We start from the raw sequence: 15681 nt of genomic DNA on the forward strand, positions 1-15681 counted from the left end.
AGCAAGACTATTTGGATGACTTGGAGACTTATGAAAACCTAGGTAAGACAATAATTTGTATGTATCTTAATCTATTTTATTATATGAACTCTAAACTATTCAAATTATTACTTTATCTATTTTCATTTCTCTTATAGATAACTCAACTTCATGTCCTACTACAATTATTGGGGAGCCTATGAGTGTGGATTGATAAGGATGGTTGCTGTTGCAGTGCTTGCTTTGGATGAATTTGAATTAAGCCTCTATGTTTACTTTATGTTAAGACTAATTTATGAGTGTAGACTAATTTATGTTTTCTTTATGTTTTTTTGTTGGATGGACTACTTTACTTAATGTTTTCTTTATGTTTTTTGTTGGATGAACTACTTTACTTCATGTTTGATGTTGGATTGAGCTTTGAATTGCCATCTGTTTAAATGTTTGAGTTATAATTTCTATTTGATGATGAACTTTGAATGTTGGATTGAACTTTGAGTCTTTGATTCTTTGAATGTTGAAACTGACCACCTAACCCACCCCGCACCGCCCCAACCCAACCCAACCCAAACATCATTGGGTTGTAAAAATTTTCTAATATCGTTGGAGTCAAATATGTGTAACCTGCACCCTTTGAGACGGGGACAGAAAAAATCCTCCCCCGCACCAACCCAACTCATTAACAACCCTAACTGGAATTTTGGACCAGCACACATTATGCCTAAAAAAGCAGCTGATTCTATCCCAAGAGAGAGACCCCAACATAACCTAACCAGTGTGATAAGAAAAGTGCAACACATTTTCTATTTTATTATACTTGTGTTTCAATTATTTTAGGCCACAAATTCAAGTTTATAGATGATCCATAACGACAAAGTTTAGGCCACGTGAGTTATCTGTAATAATCACGAAGAGAAAATATATGATCTTTAATTCGATTCGTTGATCACCTCTCAAACCGACACCGGCCAATTAATAATGCATGTTGGAAAACCAATCATTATGGTTTTAGTTGTAATCGTCCTCTAAAAATTGCTATTCACCCAAAGGGTTAAATTCAACATTAATGGCACGTGAAAAATCTTATGTTAGTCTTAAGTTTAAAAAATGAGACATTTTGCTCCTCAAGTCATAATTTGGTCTCTTGCCGTGCTCGATATCGATGGTGATGTTGCCAGATTTCAGTAAGGGGAAGCAGAATCTGATTGTATGAACGAATTTAATTGTTTTTTACTCCGAATTTTAAGCTCGAAAGGAAAATCACAAAATCTTCAAGTTTGAACCAAATATTGAAAAAAATGGAAGAAACAGAGTCAAATAACATGATATAACTTTATTAAAATTATGAGTAGAAGTTTTTTAAAAAGAAAAGAAGAGAAAAACCATGTGAAGAAGAAGACCACTGAACTGGTTAACCTGAAATAATAAGAGAAAATAAAAAGGGGGTTAAAATTGGAAAACTCAAAAGATTATAAACGGGAATCGTCCATCCACCTGAATTAAGAAAATTATTCACAAAATTTTTCCGTTGGGTGGCATACCCACTACAAGAAAACGACATTTTAGCGACGACAAGTGTCGTCGCGAAAAATACCAATGTCGTCACTAAAAAACTTTAAGCGGCGACAATTCATCGTTGAAAAGTCGTTGCTAAAAGTTAGTCGCTAAATAATTTTTATCGACAACACGTGTCGTCGTTAAGTTTTAGCGACGCAATGTACAATAAATATTAAATAACCTAATAGCAAATCTAAAATTAAATTTGAGGTTTCATGCTTTAATGGGAAAAGTTTGTATATTTTAAGATTAAAAGATGGTTGGTTTTGGTTTTTTTTTTTTTTTTTTTAAGAAAAATAGAATGTGTTTTTAAGAAAGATAAATAAAATGAATACACAGATTAAGAATTGTAGTTCATTATCAAGGATATCTTAGTCAATTTAAACAGAAACAACAAAATAGTTATGCAAAAATTACTCTTATTCTACACCGGTCACAATTTTTTTTTTACTAACTATACAATTATTAGGAAAAAAAATTGGAGTTATGGAACATATTTTTAATTATATCACAGTAATACTAAATTAGCAACAAACAATACTACACATATCGTTATTCGTTAGACTGAAATGAGATATTATTCGTTACAAATCCTTAAACCCAAATAATAAAAAGTAAAAAAAAAAAAAAAAGGTTGTTAGTTGTAGTAAAATGGTCAGATAATGTTACCTTGAAATAAAACTTAAGGAAACTAGAAAGAGACATTAATAATATTTTTCCCACGTGTTTTCTGGAAAAAAGAATAAAAAAGACGAGAGTCTTCCCCACGTGGAGAAATAAAATAAGGGCCATAACAAACCACGTTTTAAAAGGTACTTCTCCTGGAATATTCCACGTGCTATAAGACTATCGCTTTCCTCTTCGTACTACATGTTCTCCTTTACAGAAAAAAAAAAAAAAGAACACACAAATATATAAATATCTATTTAAAATCTCTTTCCTTTTCACTAAAAAGGAAAAAAAAAAAAGATAACTTTATTCCTAATCCTATGAACATATTGACTTCCATTAATATAGCTATGAATTTCAGAGCTGAAGAATCATCGTCTTCAACCTCAAGCCACGTCCTTAACAAGAAATCTGTAAATCCATGCCAGAAAACTAGTACTACTGTTACTACTACTAATACTTCTACTTCAGAGACGATGAAGAAGAAAAAATCTGGAAGGAAGAAGTTCAAAGAGACTCGTCACCCGGTCTACAAAGGCGTAAGACAGAGAAAGGGAAAGTGGGTTTGCGAGCTGAGACAACCCGGCCAGAAGAACAAGTCTCGCTTGTGGCTCGGAACCTTCTCTTCCCCGGACATGGCCGCTAGGGCTTACGACGTCGCCGCCTTGGCCGTAAAGGGCGACTCCGCTTCGCTGAACTTCCCCGATTCCGCCGGGGACATGCAACGACATGGTTCTCTGTTGTCGTCGTCGTCCTTGCAGTCGGTAAGTGAAGTTGTAGGGTGTGCAGCACCGATTGCGGCGGAGGTGGAGGCGGTTTTGGAAAGAAATAACGGGAGTAGTACCTGTGCAATTTTGTCGTCGGTGTCGGCGTCGGCGTCGGCATCGGCGTCAACGGCGTGCATGGAGAGAGGAGAGAGATGGGAATCTGACGGTTTAAAAACTGTTTACGTAGATGAGGAGGAGTTGTTTAATATGCCGGGATTGCTTGATAGCATGGCGGAGGGGTTGATTCTCACTCCACCAAGCCTGCAAAGTGGTTTTCGTTGGGACGATTATGTTAATTTGGATGAATATTCTGGTGACTCCAACTTCTCTTTGTGGACTGACTGATGTATTATATTAAGCATGCCTTTCGTTTATAGATTTGAATCATAATTCAAACTCTTTTTTGTTTTTAATGCATTTTCTTTTATAAAAATTTGAATTTTTTTCAAAACTTTTTGTTAAAACCTATAAACTATTGATGAGTTCTTATTCATTTATGAAAATTCGGACATGTTTGAGCCGTCTGATAAGTGTCCTGAATTAGTTTTTTTTTTTTTTCCTGATTCTGAATTAGTTATTTCATTTCCCGAGGTAAATATTTCAATTAAAAGGCAGCATTTTATTAATTAGCTTCCTATAATTAAATTTTTGGGGAGCAATAGATAGTAGACCCATGTTTTTTTTTTAAATGATGAATAATGAGAGACGTCTTCTTAAATGATGAATAATGAGAGACGTGAGAATATTCAATAAACCGGGTTTACTATGTCATTTTACTTATATAGTACACCCAATAAATTAAAGATTATATATGGATGATTTGTCTATGGACTCTTTGTAAACATTTTTCTCTCTCTTAGTGTATTCTACTTTAATTGCTTGCTCATAATTATCACAAATTTCTCAACCTAATCTCTTATATATTAATTAGTTTTATGTTTACACTGGAATTCTTAAAAAAAAAAAAAATCCCCCTTAATGTATTCATGGAACCTTTCTTTTTTTTTTTTTTTTTTTTTTTTTTTTTTTTCTGAAGAAGGAATTCATTAAACCATGAGAAAAAGAACAACGACCAAAAAGAAACCCAGAAAACGAAGCTTATGGAGTCAAAAATAAAGAAGAGAGGCTTAAGCAACAACACCCCAACATCTATTGGGAAACTTAGGCAGTGTTTGAAGTTGGTTTTATTTTTGTTTTATCGTTTTTTGAGAGAGAAAAATGAAAATGGGAGAGAAACGGCGTTTAACACAATTAAAGATAAAAAACAGTAATAAAAATGATTTTTTGGTTTAGTGTAAAATGGGAGAGAATTGAAAAATGACTTTTAGTCGTTTTTCATTTTTTATTTATGTTTTCTTCTCTCTCGAGCACAGAGAGAGACATTCACTACAAGAATAATCACTTTAAGAGACCAAATTTTTGATGCAAAAAAATTTTTCGTAGCAAAAAACGCACTTTTTGCTACCAAACTTTAGTAGCTTAAATTATCAAGGCTTTTTAGTTACCAAATTTGGTAGTAAAATCAACACAATCCACTACCAAATATAATTTGGTAAAAAATAAGATGCGGGAAATGAAATTTGGTTCCTGCCAATAGTTTTTTGCTACCAAAACAATATTTGGTAACAAAAGCATAAGATTTTACCACCAAAATTTGGTAGCAAAATATTATTTTTTTTGTTACCAAACATATTTTAGTAACAAAATGTTGGCGGGAAGCAAAATTTTTTCCCGCCCAAGGTATTTGCTACCGAATTATTTTTGGTAGCAAAATAAATAACTTTTGCTACCAAGTGTTGGAAGTAAAATATAACTATCTGCCACCAAAATTTGGTAGCGAAAAATTAAGTTTTTGCTACCGAAAAACATAATTTTTTGCTACCAAATTTTGGTAGCAGAAAATAAAATTTTGCTACTAAATTCATATTTTGGTTGCAAAAAGATGTTTTTTTCTACCAAAAGTTGTGGTTGGTAGCAAATCATATAAAAACTTTAAAATTTATATTTTGTGCTTGTCTTGTTTTTTTTTTTTTTTTTTTTTTTTTTTTTTTTTTTTCTAGTTTTCTATGAATATGTCTTATATTAAGTTTTAACAATCATCCTAGTATATTTTGTATAATAATTATTTTGTAATTTAGTTATTTTGTGTAGGTGTAATAAGAGACATGTTCATGTGTACACATATGCGATCTTGTTAATTAAGTATATGTTCCACATATAGTAGTATATAATCTCGCTATGTTTGGTAACAAAAAAATAAGTTTATGGTACCAAATTTTGGTAGCTGAAAACATGATTCTGCTGCCAAATTCTTATTTTGGTGACAAAAATGCGTTTTTGCTACCAAAAGTTGTGTTTGGTAGCAAATTATATAAAACTTTAAAACTTATATTTTGTGCATGTATTGTTTTTTTTTTTGTTTTCCATAAATATGTCATATATTAAGTTTTAACAATCATCCTAGTATATTGTGTATAACAATTATTTGATAATTTAATTATTTTGTGTAGGTGTAACAAGAGACATGTTCATGTGTATATATATGTGATATTATTAATTAAGTTTATGTTCCACATAGAGTAATATATAATCTTGCTATTTCAAAACTATATTTTTTGTTATAATGTTACTAGAACAATGAGTCTAAAATAATATTTGTCATCAAAAAGTGTTTTTTTTTATAAATTTTTTAATGTCTTTTTGCTACCAAATTAAATTTTAGTAGCAAAAAATATGCTTTTGACTACCAAAATAATGTTTGGTAACAAAAAACATAATTTTCTGGTACTAAATTTTGGTAGTAGAAAATATAATTATGCTACCAAATTCATATTTTGGTGACAAAAAGAAATTTTTTGCTACCAAAGGAACAAAAATATGTTTTTGGTAACAAAAAAAGAACAAAATTTTTGTGGGAAAATCATTTTAGGGTCTGTTTAGTTCGCTGATTCGAGTTTTTAATTCGAGTTGAGATGTGACTTTATGTAAGAACTTTTTATTGTAGTTATAAAATTAGATGTGATTGTTTATGAGAGTTTTTTACTGTAGTAAAACTCGAATCATGAACGGGACCTTAACCTACCATACCTAAAAATTAGAAACACACCCACGCACGCATCAGTTTCATTAAAAAGCAAAAACTCATCGTCGCCTTCTTCCCCTTCTTTAGAAACTCGTCGTCGCCCTTCTTCCCCTTCTTCAGAAACTCGTTGCCATCTTCTTCAAAAATTCCTCCGCCTTTCTTCCTCTTTCTCGCTCCTCTCTCTAGCTGCTGATTCTTGGCGTTGTAGACTCTGATACCTGCTTCCGCCGCCTTCGATTGTCGCTGTCGCCACCTTTGATTGTCGTTGTTACTGCCGCCGATTCTCGTCGTCGCCGCCTAGTTGCTGACAAACCCAAGATCTCTCTCCTCACCATCAACACCTCGTCATTTCCGTCAGTTCTATCTCTCTCTTTCCCTCTCTCATCGTGGAAAAGTTTTTATTTTTATAGCATTTTAATTGTATCACTAGCAGACATTTAGACCAAGATCCCCAGTTCTTTTTTTTTTTCATAAATTAGCATGCAGCCTGTGGTAATACACAAACACAAACGCGAAAAAAGGGACTATATGTTCAATACATTGATTTCCAACCCATAGAAAAACTAACCAGCCCTACAGCCGCAGAAACAAGAAATTTGACCCAGTCCATTGGAGTTAAACTAGGATTTTTCTTTTCTGGCTGTCAAAATTTAGACCAGGATCCCCAGTCTTTGAGATAATTATGATATCACTCGCAGACATTTAGACCAAGATCCCCAGTTCTTTTTTTTTTTCATAAATTAGCATGCAGCCTGTGGTAATACACAAACACAAACGCGAAAAAAGGGACTATATGTTCAATACATTGATTTCCAACCCATAGAAAAACTAACCAGCCCTACAGCCGCAGAAACAAGAAATTTGACCCAGTCCATTGGAGTTAAACTAGGATTTTTCTTTTCTGGCTGTCAAAAAGGGAAAAAAGAAATATTGCATTACCAGTCAATAGTCAAAATTGAGCTCTGATAAGCAGTTGGATAGTAATTTAAATATCCTTAAGGCATTGACACATGCATTTAGACCTAGTTGGCAACATCACTGACGGCAGACTAGAAAATAGTTCTAGCCCTTGGCAATACACTGCTGATATGGTTCTGTAAAACATCAACTAATTACCAAAAACCAGGACAAAAGCACTAAGAGCCATCAAAACAATAAGCCATAAAAGTAAAATCATCAGCATAATGTAGTGACATATTGGTAACATCGCTAAATGACAGACTTAAAAACAGTTCTAGCCCTTGGCAATACAATGGTAATACGTTTTTGAAATTCTTTCTTCACAAACTTCAACTAATAACCCCAAAAGCAGGAGAAAAGTTCTCAGAGCCATCAAAACAATAAATAAACAATAAAAAAGAAGAAAAAGGGCCACTTCTTGTCATGATCACTAATTAACTGAAGAGAATTGTAAACCAAACAAGAGATAAAAAGATTTAAATTAATCACTTCTAAACTAACATGTGATCATGAGAATCTATGAGATTTAAATTCGAATTTCACAATGCTAGATAAGCTCAAGGATACATCATATACAAAGCAAGAACAAAAGGAAGTGCATAAAGGAGAGAAAAAGTGTGTGAGATTAAAGGAAATATCATTATCAATAAATTTTCTTGCTTTCTTCTTTTATCTTCTCTTATCCTTCTTATCCTAATAAACTTCAACGTGGTTTGTTTACTTAACAGCTCAACCTAGACATTTGCATCTTTTATGCTACTTGCTAAACTCAAGAAAGCCTAAAATTCATTTTTGTTAAAAAAAAAAAAAAAGGAAAAGCAAAAAGAGCTGCCCTAGACAAGTGATCATCACGTAAGTAAAAAAGCATGCCAAAATGCCTCCAATTAATACTTTAGAGGAAAGAAAGCTGTATTACTATCTGCCCTGAATCAGGGTACACAAGAAATACAATTAGCATTGAGCAGAACAATAAAACATGGGACAAAGCCAAGCAGAATAATCCAGATGTGGGAGGATTCATACAACATTATACTTCATACAGCATCAATTGAGTTCAGGTTTAACAAGTTACAACATTTGATCGATACAAATTTTCCACATAATAAAAGTTATTACTTTAAGCCTTTTAGCACGAATCTTCTTCAAGTTTCTTCGCATTACATTTATATGATCATGCAAAAACCTTTTTTGGATCATGTCCTTGAGAAGCTTGAGAGCAAGAATGCATGAAAGACAGGTAATTAGAGAACTGAATTTTTGAAAACCATGAACATGATCAATCAAAAAGTTTCCACTTAAAACCTCATGAGTTTCATTTTCTCTATACGAATCCCTTGCACAACTGAGTTTGAACAAACAACTTGGTATAATTATTTGATTCTAGTCATATTTGATATTTGTTTGTATTTGTTTAGCCGGTAGACATTAGGCACCAACCTTTAATTTGTTTTGACTTCAAAGTTTCAATGATCATACTTGTAGATCTACTACCATGTCAGATATGGATAAGAGTTGGATTTATGTGACGAACCGACTTTCGGAGACATAAATGAGTGGAGTGAGAAGATTTATTGAACAAGCACGTAATCACCTAGATGTACAAGATGAAGAGTATGACGCAGAAGGAGAAAAAAGTGACAATGATGACGACAGAGATGAGATGGTGGATGCATTAAATGATGCATTTCCGCACGTCAACCATCTTCAATGGCTGATGGTACGGAAATAAATGATATTGGGGGCTGCGAAGAAGAGACACCTAATTTAGAAGATTTGTTCGTTGAAGTGAAGAGGGAGTTATATAGAAGATGCACAAAGTTCTTCGCATTGACTTTTTTTAGTGAAGTTACTTCATATAAAAGTATTGAATCAATGGAGTAACAAGTCTTTTGATATGTTGTTGAAGTTACTTTGGGAGGCATTTTCAGAAGATTCGAGAATTCTCGAGTCTTATTATGAGGTGAAGCGGATGATGTGAAAGCTTGGGTTGGGATACAATACCATCCATATGTGTCAAAATGAGTGTGTGTTCTATTACAAAGAGTACAAAGATTTGAAGGAATGTCCAATATGTGGTCATAAGAGGTATAAAAATTGTAATGCAAAGGAGAAAAAAGTTCCACACAGAAAAATGCACTACTTTCCTCTCATTCTAAGATTGCATCGTTTATTTACGTCTCGACACATCGCTGAATATATGAGGTGGCACAAGGAACAACACGTTGAGACGGAAGGAGTCCTTCGACACCCTGCTGATGCCGAAGTGTGGAAGAAATTTGACAAACAATATCCGGATTTTACAGTTGAATTGCGTAATGTCAGATTAGGTCTTGCTTCTGATGGTTTCACGCCATTTGGAGATATGGAAAATCCATATAGTATGTGGCCAGTTTTACTGGTGGTTTACAACATGCCCTCTTGGAGATGTATGAACCAAACACATATCATGATGTCGACATTAATTTCGGGACGGAAGGCACCGAGAAAAGACAGACATTTATTTGAGACCTCTAATTAATGAACTTAAAGAGTTATGGGAGAACGGCGTTAGAATGTACGATGTAGTTGAATAAAAAATAATTTACTTTGCGTGCTGCAGTATTATGGACAATTCATGATTTTCCTGCATATGGTACTTTATCCGGGTACTCCACCAAAGGATATGAGGCTTGTCCAGTGTGTATGGATGAAACTGCTTCATTCTGATTACAGAGTAAGATTTGTTATATAGGGCATCGCCGTTATTTAAGTCCAGATCATGCTTGATGTTCCGACATGAATTTTGATGGTTCTGTTTAAACTAGAATGCCTCCCGAATCAATATCGGGTGATGAACTATTGTTAGAGCTGGACAAGGTGTGGGTTCCTATGCCGGGAAAGGATGTAGCAGTTCGTGAAGCTGACATGAAAAAAATATTTGAAGCTGGGTACTTAAACGACAGTAACTGAAAACGAAAAAGTATCTTTTGGGAGCTCGAGTATTGGTCGAAACTTAAGTTGCATCATAATCTTGATGTAATAGATATACAAAAAAATTTATGCGATAACTTGGTGGGAACCGTGTTGGGAAAGGACACCAAAAAAGCTTGTTTGGGTTTACATGAGTTGAATATAAGAAAAGAGTTGCACTTGGGTGGTAAGGGGAAAAAGCCTCTAGCATGTTTTACATTGTCTACTATGGAGTGGAAAGCTTTTTGTCAATTTTTGAAATCAGTCAACTTTCCTGATGGATATGCAACAAATTTGTCCCGAAACGTCAACATTAACGATGGTAAAATCTTGGGGTTGAAAAGTCATGATTGTCACGTGTTGTTGCAACGACTGTTGCCGATAGGATTGTGGCCTTACTTGAAAGACAATGTGTTGGGTCTGATTGCTAAGATGTGTTCATTTTTCCAGCAGCTTTGTGCAAGGACATTATTAGTAAATGACTTAGATGCACTATAAGAAGGTATAGTTTACACATTATGTAAACTTGAGAGGATTTTTCCTCCTGCATTCTTCGATGTTATGATCCATCTAGCCTACCATTTACCAGAGGAGGCAAAATTAGCTGGACCAGTACATACTAGGTGGATGTACCCTTTTAAAAGGTATCACTCTATTTAGTGGATTTACGTATATGTCTAAAGATTTTCCTAAATAAGAACAAGGGTAATTCTCTTAAGTTATATCATAGGACACTAGGGAAATTGAAGAAATATGTCATAAATAAAGCTCATCTAGAAGGCTCGATTGTAGAAGGTTATACTATTAGTGAGGCATTGATGTATTGTTCAATGTACATGCGCGACATTGAAACATGGTTTAATCGCCCCGAATGTAATGCAGACAGTGTCGAAGCCCGACCATCCTCATCAATTTCAGTTTTTCATCAACGTACGAGAATATTTGGGAAGCCAAAGTCTATTATGTTGACTCAAGATGAACGTGAAAAAGTGTGTTTGTATATTCTAAACAATACCGAAAAGTTGCAGCCATATTTGGAGTACGATGTTGATCCTTATGTGTACCTTCTCATTTCCTTTTAGAATAACAAATTTTAACTGGTAATCACTGACATCGTACATATTTCATTATTGCGATCACAAGGCGTTGATCTTATTGATATTTTGCGCACCCAAATATCATACTTTGCAAAGTGGTTTGGAAATAAGGTAAGACAATGCCTGCTTTTGTTTGAAATATGAATTTATGGTGAATGAAGTTCTTTTTAATATCTTACGTCAACATTATTGCAGATTAGGGACAAATATGCATAAGATGATACAACTATCTCTGATGATTTGTATGCTATGGCAAACGAACCCAACATTTTTGCTCACTCATATCCTGGTTGTATGGTGAATGGAGTGCGATATCATGCTAAAATGCGAGATGACATGCATACCACACAGAATTCTGATGTTTACGTTGAGGGAGATTGTGATAGGGTAATAAGTGATTTCTTCGGTGTGATTGAGGAGATTTGGGAGGTGTCATTTTTGTATTGGAATAAGGTGATCTTATTTAAGTGTTCATGGTTTGACACTGCCAATGGAAGGATGAAGAAAGCGTATAATTTCACCACCATTAAAACTGATTCATTATGCTTTGAGGATGAACCGTATGTATTGATAGATCAAGTGAAATAAGTCTATTACATTAATGATGAAAAGAGAGATAACACTTGGAAAGTAGTTTAAAAAGTCAATCACCGTCATATATAGGAGAATGTCTCAAAAACAATAACTGAGGCTTATCAAGAGGATGATGAAGATAATGAGCCTTATCAAGAATAGTTATCAAATGAGGTTGACATTTCATTTGACACCACAAATGTTACTATTAGAATTTTACTTATCAAGAATAGTCTCAAAAATTTTTGGTAGCAAAAACTATTTACTATTAGAATTTTAGTAACTAATACTTTCTGGTACGCACTTTTTGCTAGCAAAATTTTTTGGTAATAAAAACATTTTGCTACCAAAAATAGGGCTTTGGTTACCAAATTTTTAGTAACAAAAAATTCAAATTCTTGTAGTGATTAATGGATTTTTTATACTAAAACTAATCTCTTGATAAAACTATCAAACGCAATTTCAAAAATGATTTATGTCTGAAATTGAAAATATTTTTGTTTTTATTTTTATATAAAAAATAAAATTATTTTAAAATGAGTTTCAAACATACTCTTAATTTTTTTTTCTTTTGTTTTTTGGGAGAAAGAAGGAAATAAGCCAAGACTTGAGATGAATTAAAATTAATAGGCCAATAGTTTACATAAGTTAATAAATAGGCCAAATTACTGTTTTCGTCTATAACTTGTCTGGTTATGAACCATAACTTGATAAGTTATTGTCCATAATTCACAATTTTTATCTATAACTTATCTGGTTATGAACCATAACTTGACAAGTTTGTCTATAACTTATCTGATTATAAACTATAACTTGACAAGTTATAGCGTATTAATTTTTATAACTAAAAATTAGCCTATATACTTTCTTAAACTTTTTATATTGACATATTTTTTACTATTTTTCTTATTTTTTTTTAAAAGAACTTAAGATCTGAGCGAAAAAAAATGATATATTGTTATTTATTAATTCTGTACGTATTAGAATATTGTGGAAAAAGATAAGAAGAAGCCCACGAGATCAGCAAAAATATAAGAAGCCCACAGGTAAAAAGAAAGAAATATATTAGACTTATCAGCAAATAAAAGAAAAGCGTAAACTACGTTGTATATACTTAGTGGTAAATATCGTTTCCAAAGATTGATTATCTTCATTTTATTATTTGAGTTTTTAATTTTAATTTTATTATTTAAATTTTTAATTTTAATTTTATTATAATTAAAAATTTTTATAAAAAATTAATTTTAATCTTTTTTATTATAGTAAATTTTTTTTATATAAAATAACATTTTAATTTAAATTAAAAATTCAAGAAGAAAATGTCAATATTTTTCTTTCTCTACTTTGAAAAACGTAATCCAAACAGTCTCTCTCCTCCTCCTCTCTCTCATTAATGTGCGATCAACAATCTCACGCAACGAAAACCTTTCACTGAATAGATCTCCATCGCCGCGCGAATGCCTCTTTGATTTCGCTTAGCTCCATTCCATTCATCTTCGACACTCATCTACAAGGGACGACGATTTTCTAATTTATCAGATCCATGGCGAATCTTCAATGGTGATGAACGACACATCATCATGATGGAAGTGGAGGAGAGAGAGCCATCATTAGGGAAGAGAGAGAATAGTCAGAGAGAGAGAGAGCAGTAGATAGGGAAATGGTTAGAAAAGAACGGAAAAAAAGAAGATAGGAACCCGTAGGGTAAAATTGGAAAATAAATTACTTACAACTAAAATTGATTATTAATTTCTACAAATTGGTAAATAGGTTATTTACTTTCTAAGGTTTTAAATGTTAACCTATTTACTATAATTTCCCTTTTTTAAAAAAGCATAATGAAGTGATTGTTACCTTATTCATCGGTACAGTCCCGGTTTAGCCCCCGGGGACTGTCCCGGGACAGTCCCGATACAACTTATTTTTCTTTAAAATGATCTAGGTTTGAATTGTTTAAAGTGTCGTACTTTTTTTTTTGATTGTGAACTATAATTTAGACTCTATCCTTTAATTATATGTTTTCCTCATGTACAAGATACATGATTAGAGGACTACGAATAGTTATGGAGTGATGTTTACGTAAAAATTGGCGCTTTCTTCCCTAGAACTTTTCATTTTTGAGGAAGTTGCTCATTGAATTTTTAGTTTTAATATTTAACTCTGATCTTTAAATGACCAATTTAAATGTCGTTATTAATTTGGGCCACATTACAAGGTTTAAAAAGTTTATAAGGTTAATTGTCAAAATTAAAAATTTAGAGTGTACTTTTTTAAAGTACTTAAAATTAAGGGTAAAGTGGCAGTAACCCTAAACTTTGAATTGTAATTTAAAAGCAACGTATTCTTTGTTTTTTATAACAGCAATAGTAATGAAAAAGCTGTTCTTTAATTATTGCTAATTAATGAAGTTTCATTTCAATTCGATAATTATAAATACCATATGCTAAGAAATGGAGAACGTCATTTGTAACATGGAAAAAAACCCTCGTTTTTGTAGAGCAATATAAGCAGTCTAGGGGTGTTCTTACTTCCGTCGGGCCAGTTTTTGGGCTCAACAGATTACCAAAGCGAACTTAAACAAAACCTGTAACCGAACCAATCGGAGTTAGAAACCGTCCGATAACCGACCGACGATCCGTGATTTGTTTCGGCTGGTAACCGTCAGTATACACCTACGCACATACTTCGCACTGGGAAAAAAGAAAAAACAAAAACTCAACAACAAATTATAGTTCAATGAATATTCACAGATCTAAAAACTCTCAACAACAAAATGACAAATCAAGTATCGAAAAGGAATCATGTATCTCTCTCATAAAAAAACAGAAAGAAACAAAGTTGAGAGCTTGAACAAATATCTTGCTGCTGAGTGCTGAGTGCCAGAGTGAAGGACTTGACTTCTTGTCGGCGTGTCACGGCAGCGAGGTGAGAGGAGCGGAGAGATTGAGGTGGAAGGCGGTGATATTGTGCAATGAAAGTACCGGTTATGTTTCTTTACCAAACTTCTTGGTAAGATTGTTGTAACAAATGTAAGAAACGGGAGAATAGAGAAAGACACGGACAATTTAGTATTACGGTTCAGTAACCACTTATTTCACATAGTCACGTTTAAATGATAAACAACCTATTAAGAATTCAATTTACAACTCAACACGAATTTAAACTTCTCAAGACTCTCTCTCAAGACAAGACGCCTATAAACTGTAATTTCCTAATGGACTTAATCAGCGAGATCTCTCGACTTATAATGTTAAAATCCCTTTAACAAAAGTTTCTCTCCCAAAAAACTAAACCCTTCTCCCAAAGAATTAAAGCATTTACAGAAAATGCACACCCCTTTCTTTCACGCTCAGTAAGAACTCACAAATAAGGCATACAAAAAATAAGCTATAAACTTTAGTTAAATAACCAATCACACCAGCTTTCAAAATGTCTTCAATGCAAACTGTTATATTCAACTTGTTACATAAACTTGTTGCATCAACTCTAAAAAACTTTCTATAAGCTGCACATGAATTTGGACGTGATCCTTAAAAACAGGTGATTCGTCTAACTTGCTGAATTCCATCAATCAGCAATTTTCTGAACTTAAAATAATTTTTGAATTTCACAAAAGAAGACATTGTACAATTTCTAAACAAGACAGATTCTTTTCAAAAAGTCCTCTAGCACATCTCAATCTAATGAAAGATCAGACAAGAGAGAATATGAGAGACGAAGAGGGTTTTCGTTAAGAACGGAATGGGGGTGAAGGCAGCAAAAGAAAAGAAGAGATAAATAGGGGTGGGTCTTTTTGGACATGGTTAAATGACAACGTATGGAGATGTTTTTAGTTATTAGTTTTTTAAGCATCTCAAATTTGGTTTCGTTAAAACCAACTCTTAAAATCATGAAACTATAACCGACCGAATAAGGAACAGTTTGGTTTTGTTTTGTAACGGTTTTTTTTTCCCTGGTTTGAACGAGTTCAGATTTGGCGGTTTTGGTGGGTACGGGTAAAATATGAACAGCCCTAATACACAACGAACCAAAAAAAAAAAAAAAAAAA

General features: G+C 33.1%; 1 protein-coding gene across 1 annotated transcript; it reads left to right on the forward strand.

The window, feature by feature from the left end:
- The first annotated feature begins 2504 nt into the window (after positions 1 to 2504).
- On the forward strand, positions 2505 to 3363 carry LOC21396960 (ethylene-responsive transcription factor ERF024). The gene has a single exon (XM_010091101.2). The coding sequence runs from the start codon at positions 2526 to 2528 to the stop codon at positions 3315 to 3317; it is 792 nt and encodes a 263-aa protein (XP_010089403.2). The 5' UTR covers positions 2505 to 2525; the 3' UTR covers positions 3318 to 3363.
- The last annotated feature ends 12318 nt before the right edge of the window (positions 3364 to 15681 follow it).

Source organism: Morus notabilis, unplaced genomic scaffold (genome assembly GCF_000414095.1).
Source record: "Morus notabilis unplaced genomic scaffold, ASM41409v2 Scaffold705, whole genome shotgun sequence".
Taxonomy (NCBI): domain Eukaryota; kingdom Viridiplantae; phylum Streptophyta; class Magnoliopsida; order Rosales; family Moraceae; genus Morus; species Morus notabilis.

Coding starts and splice junctions, on each gene's coding strand:
- LOC21396960 (XM_010091101.2), top strand. CDS start 2,526: ATGAACATATTGACTTCCATTAATATAGCTATGAATTTCAGAGCTGAA.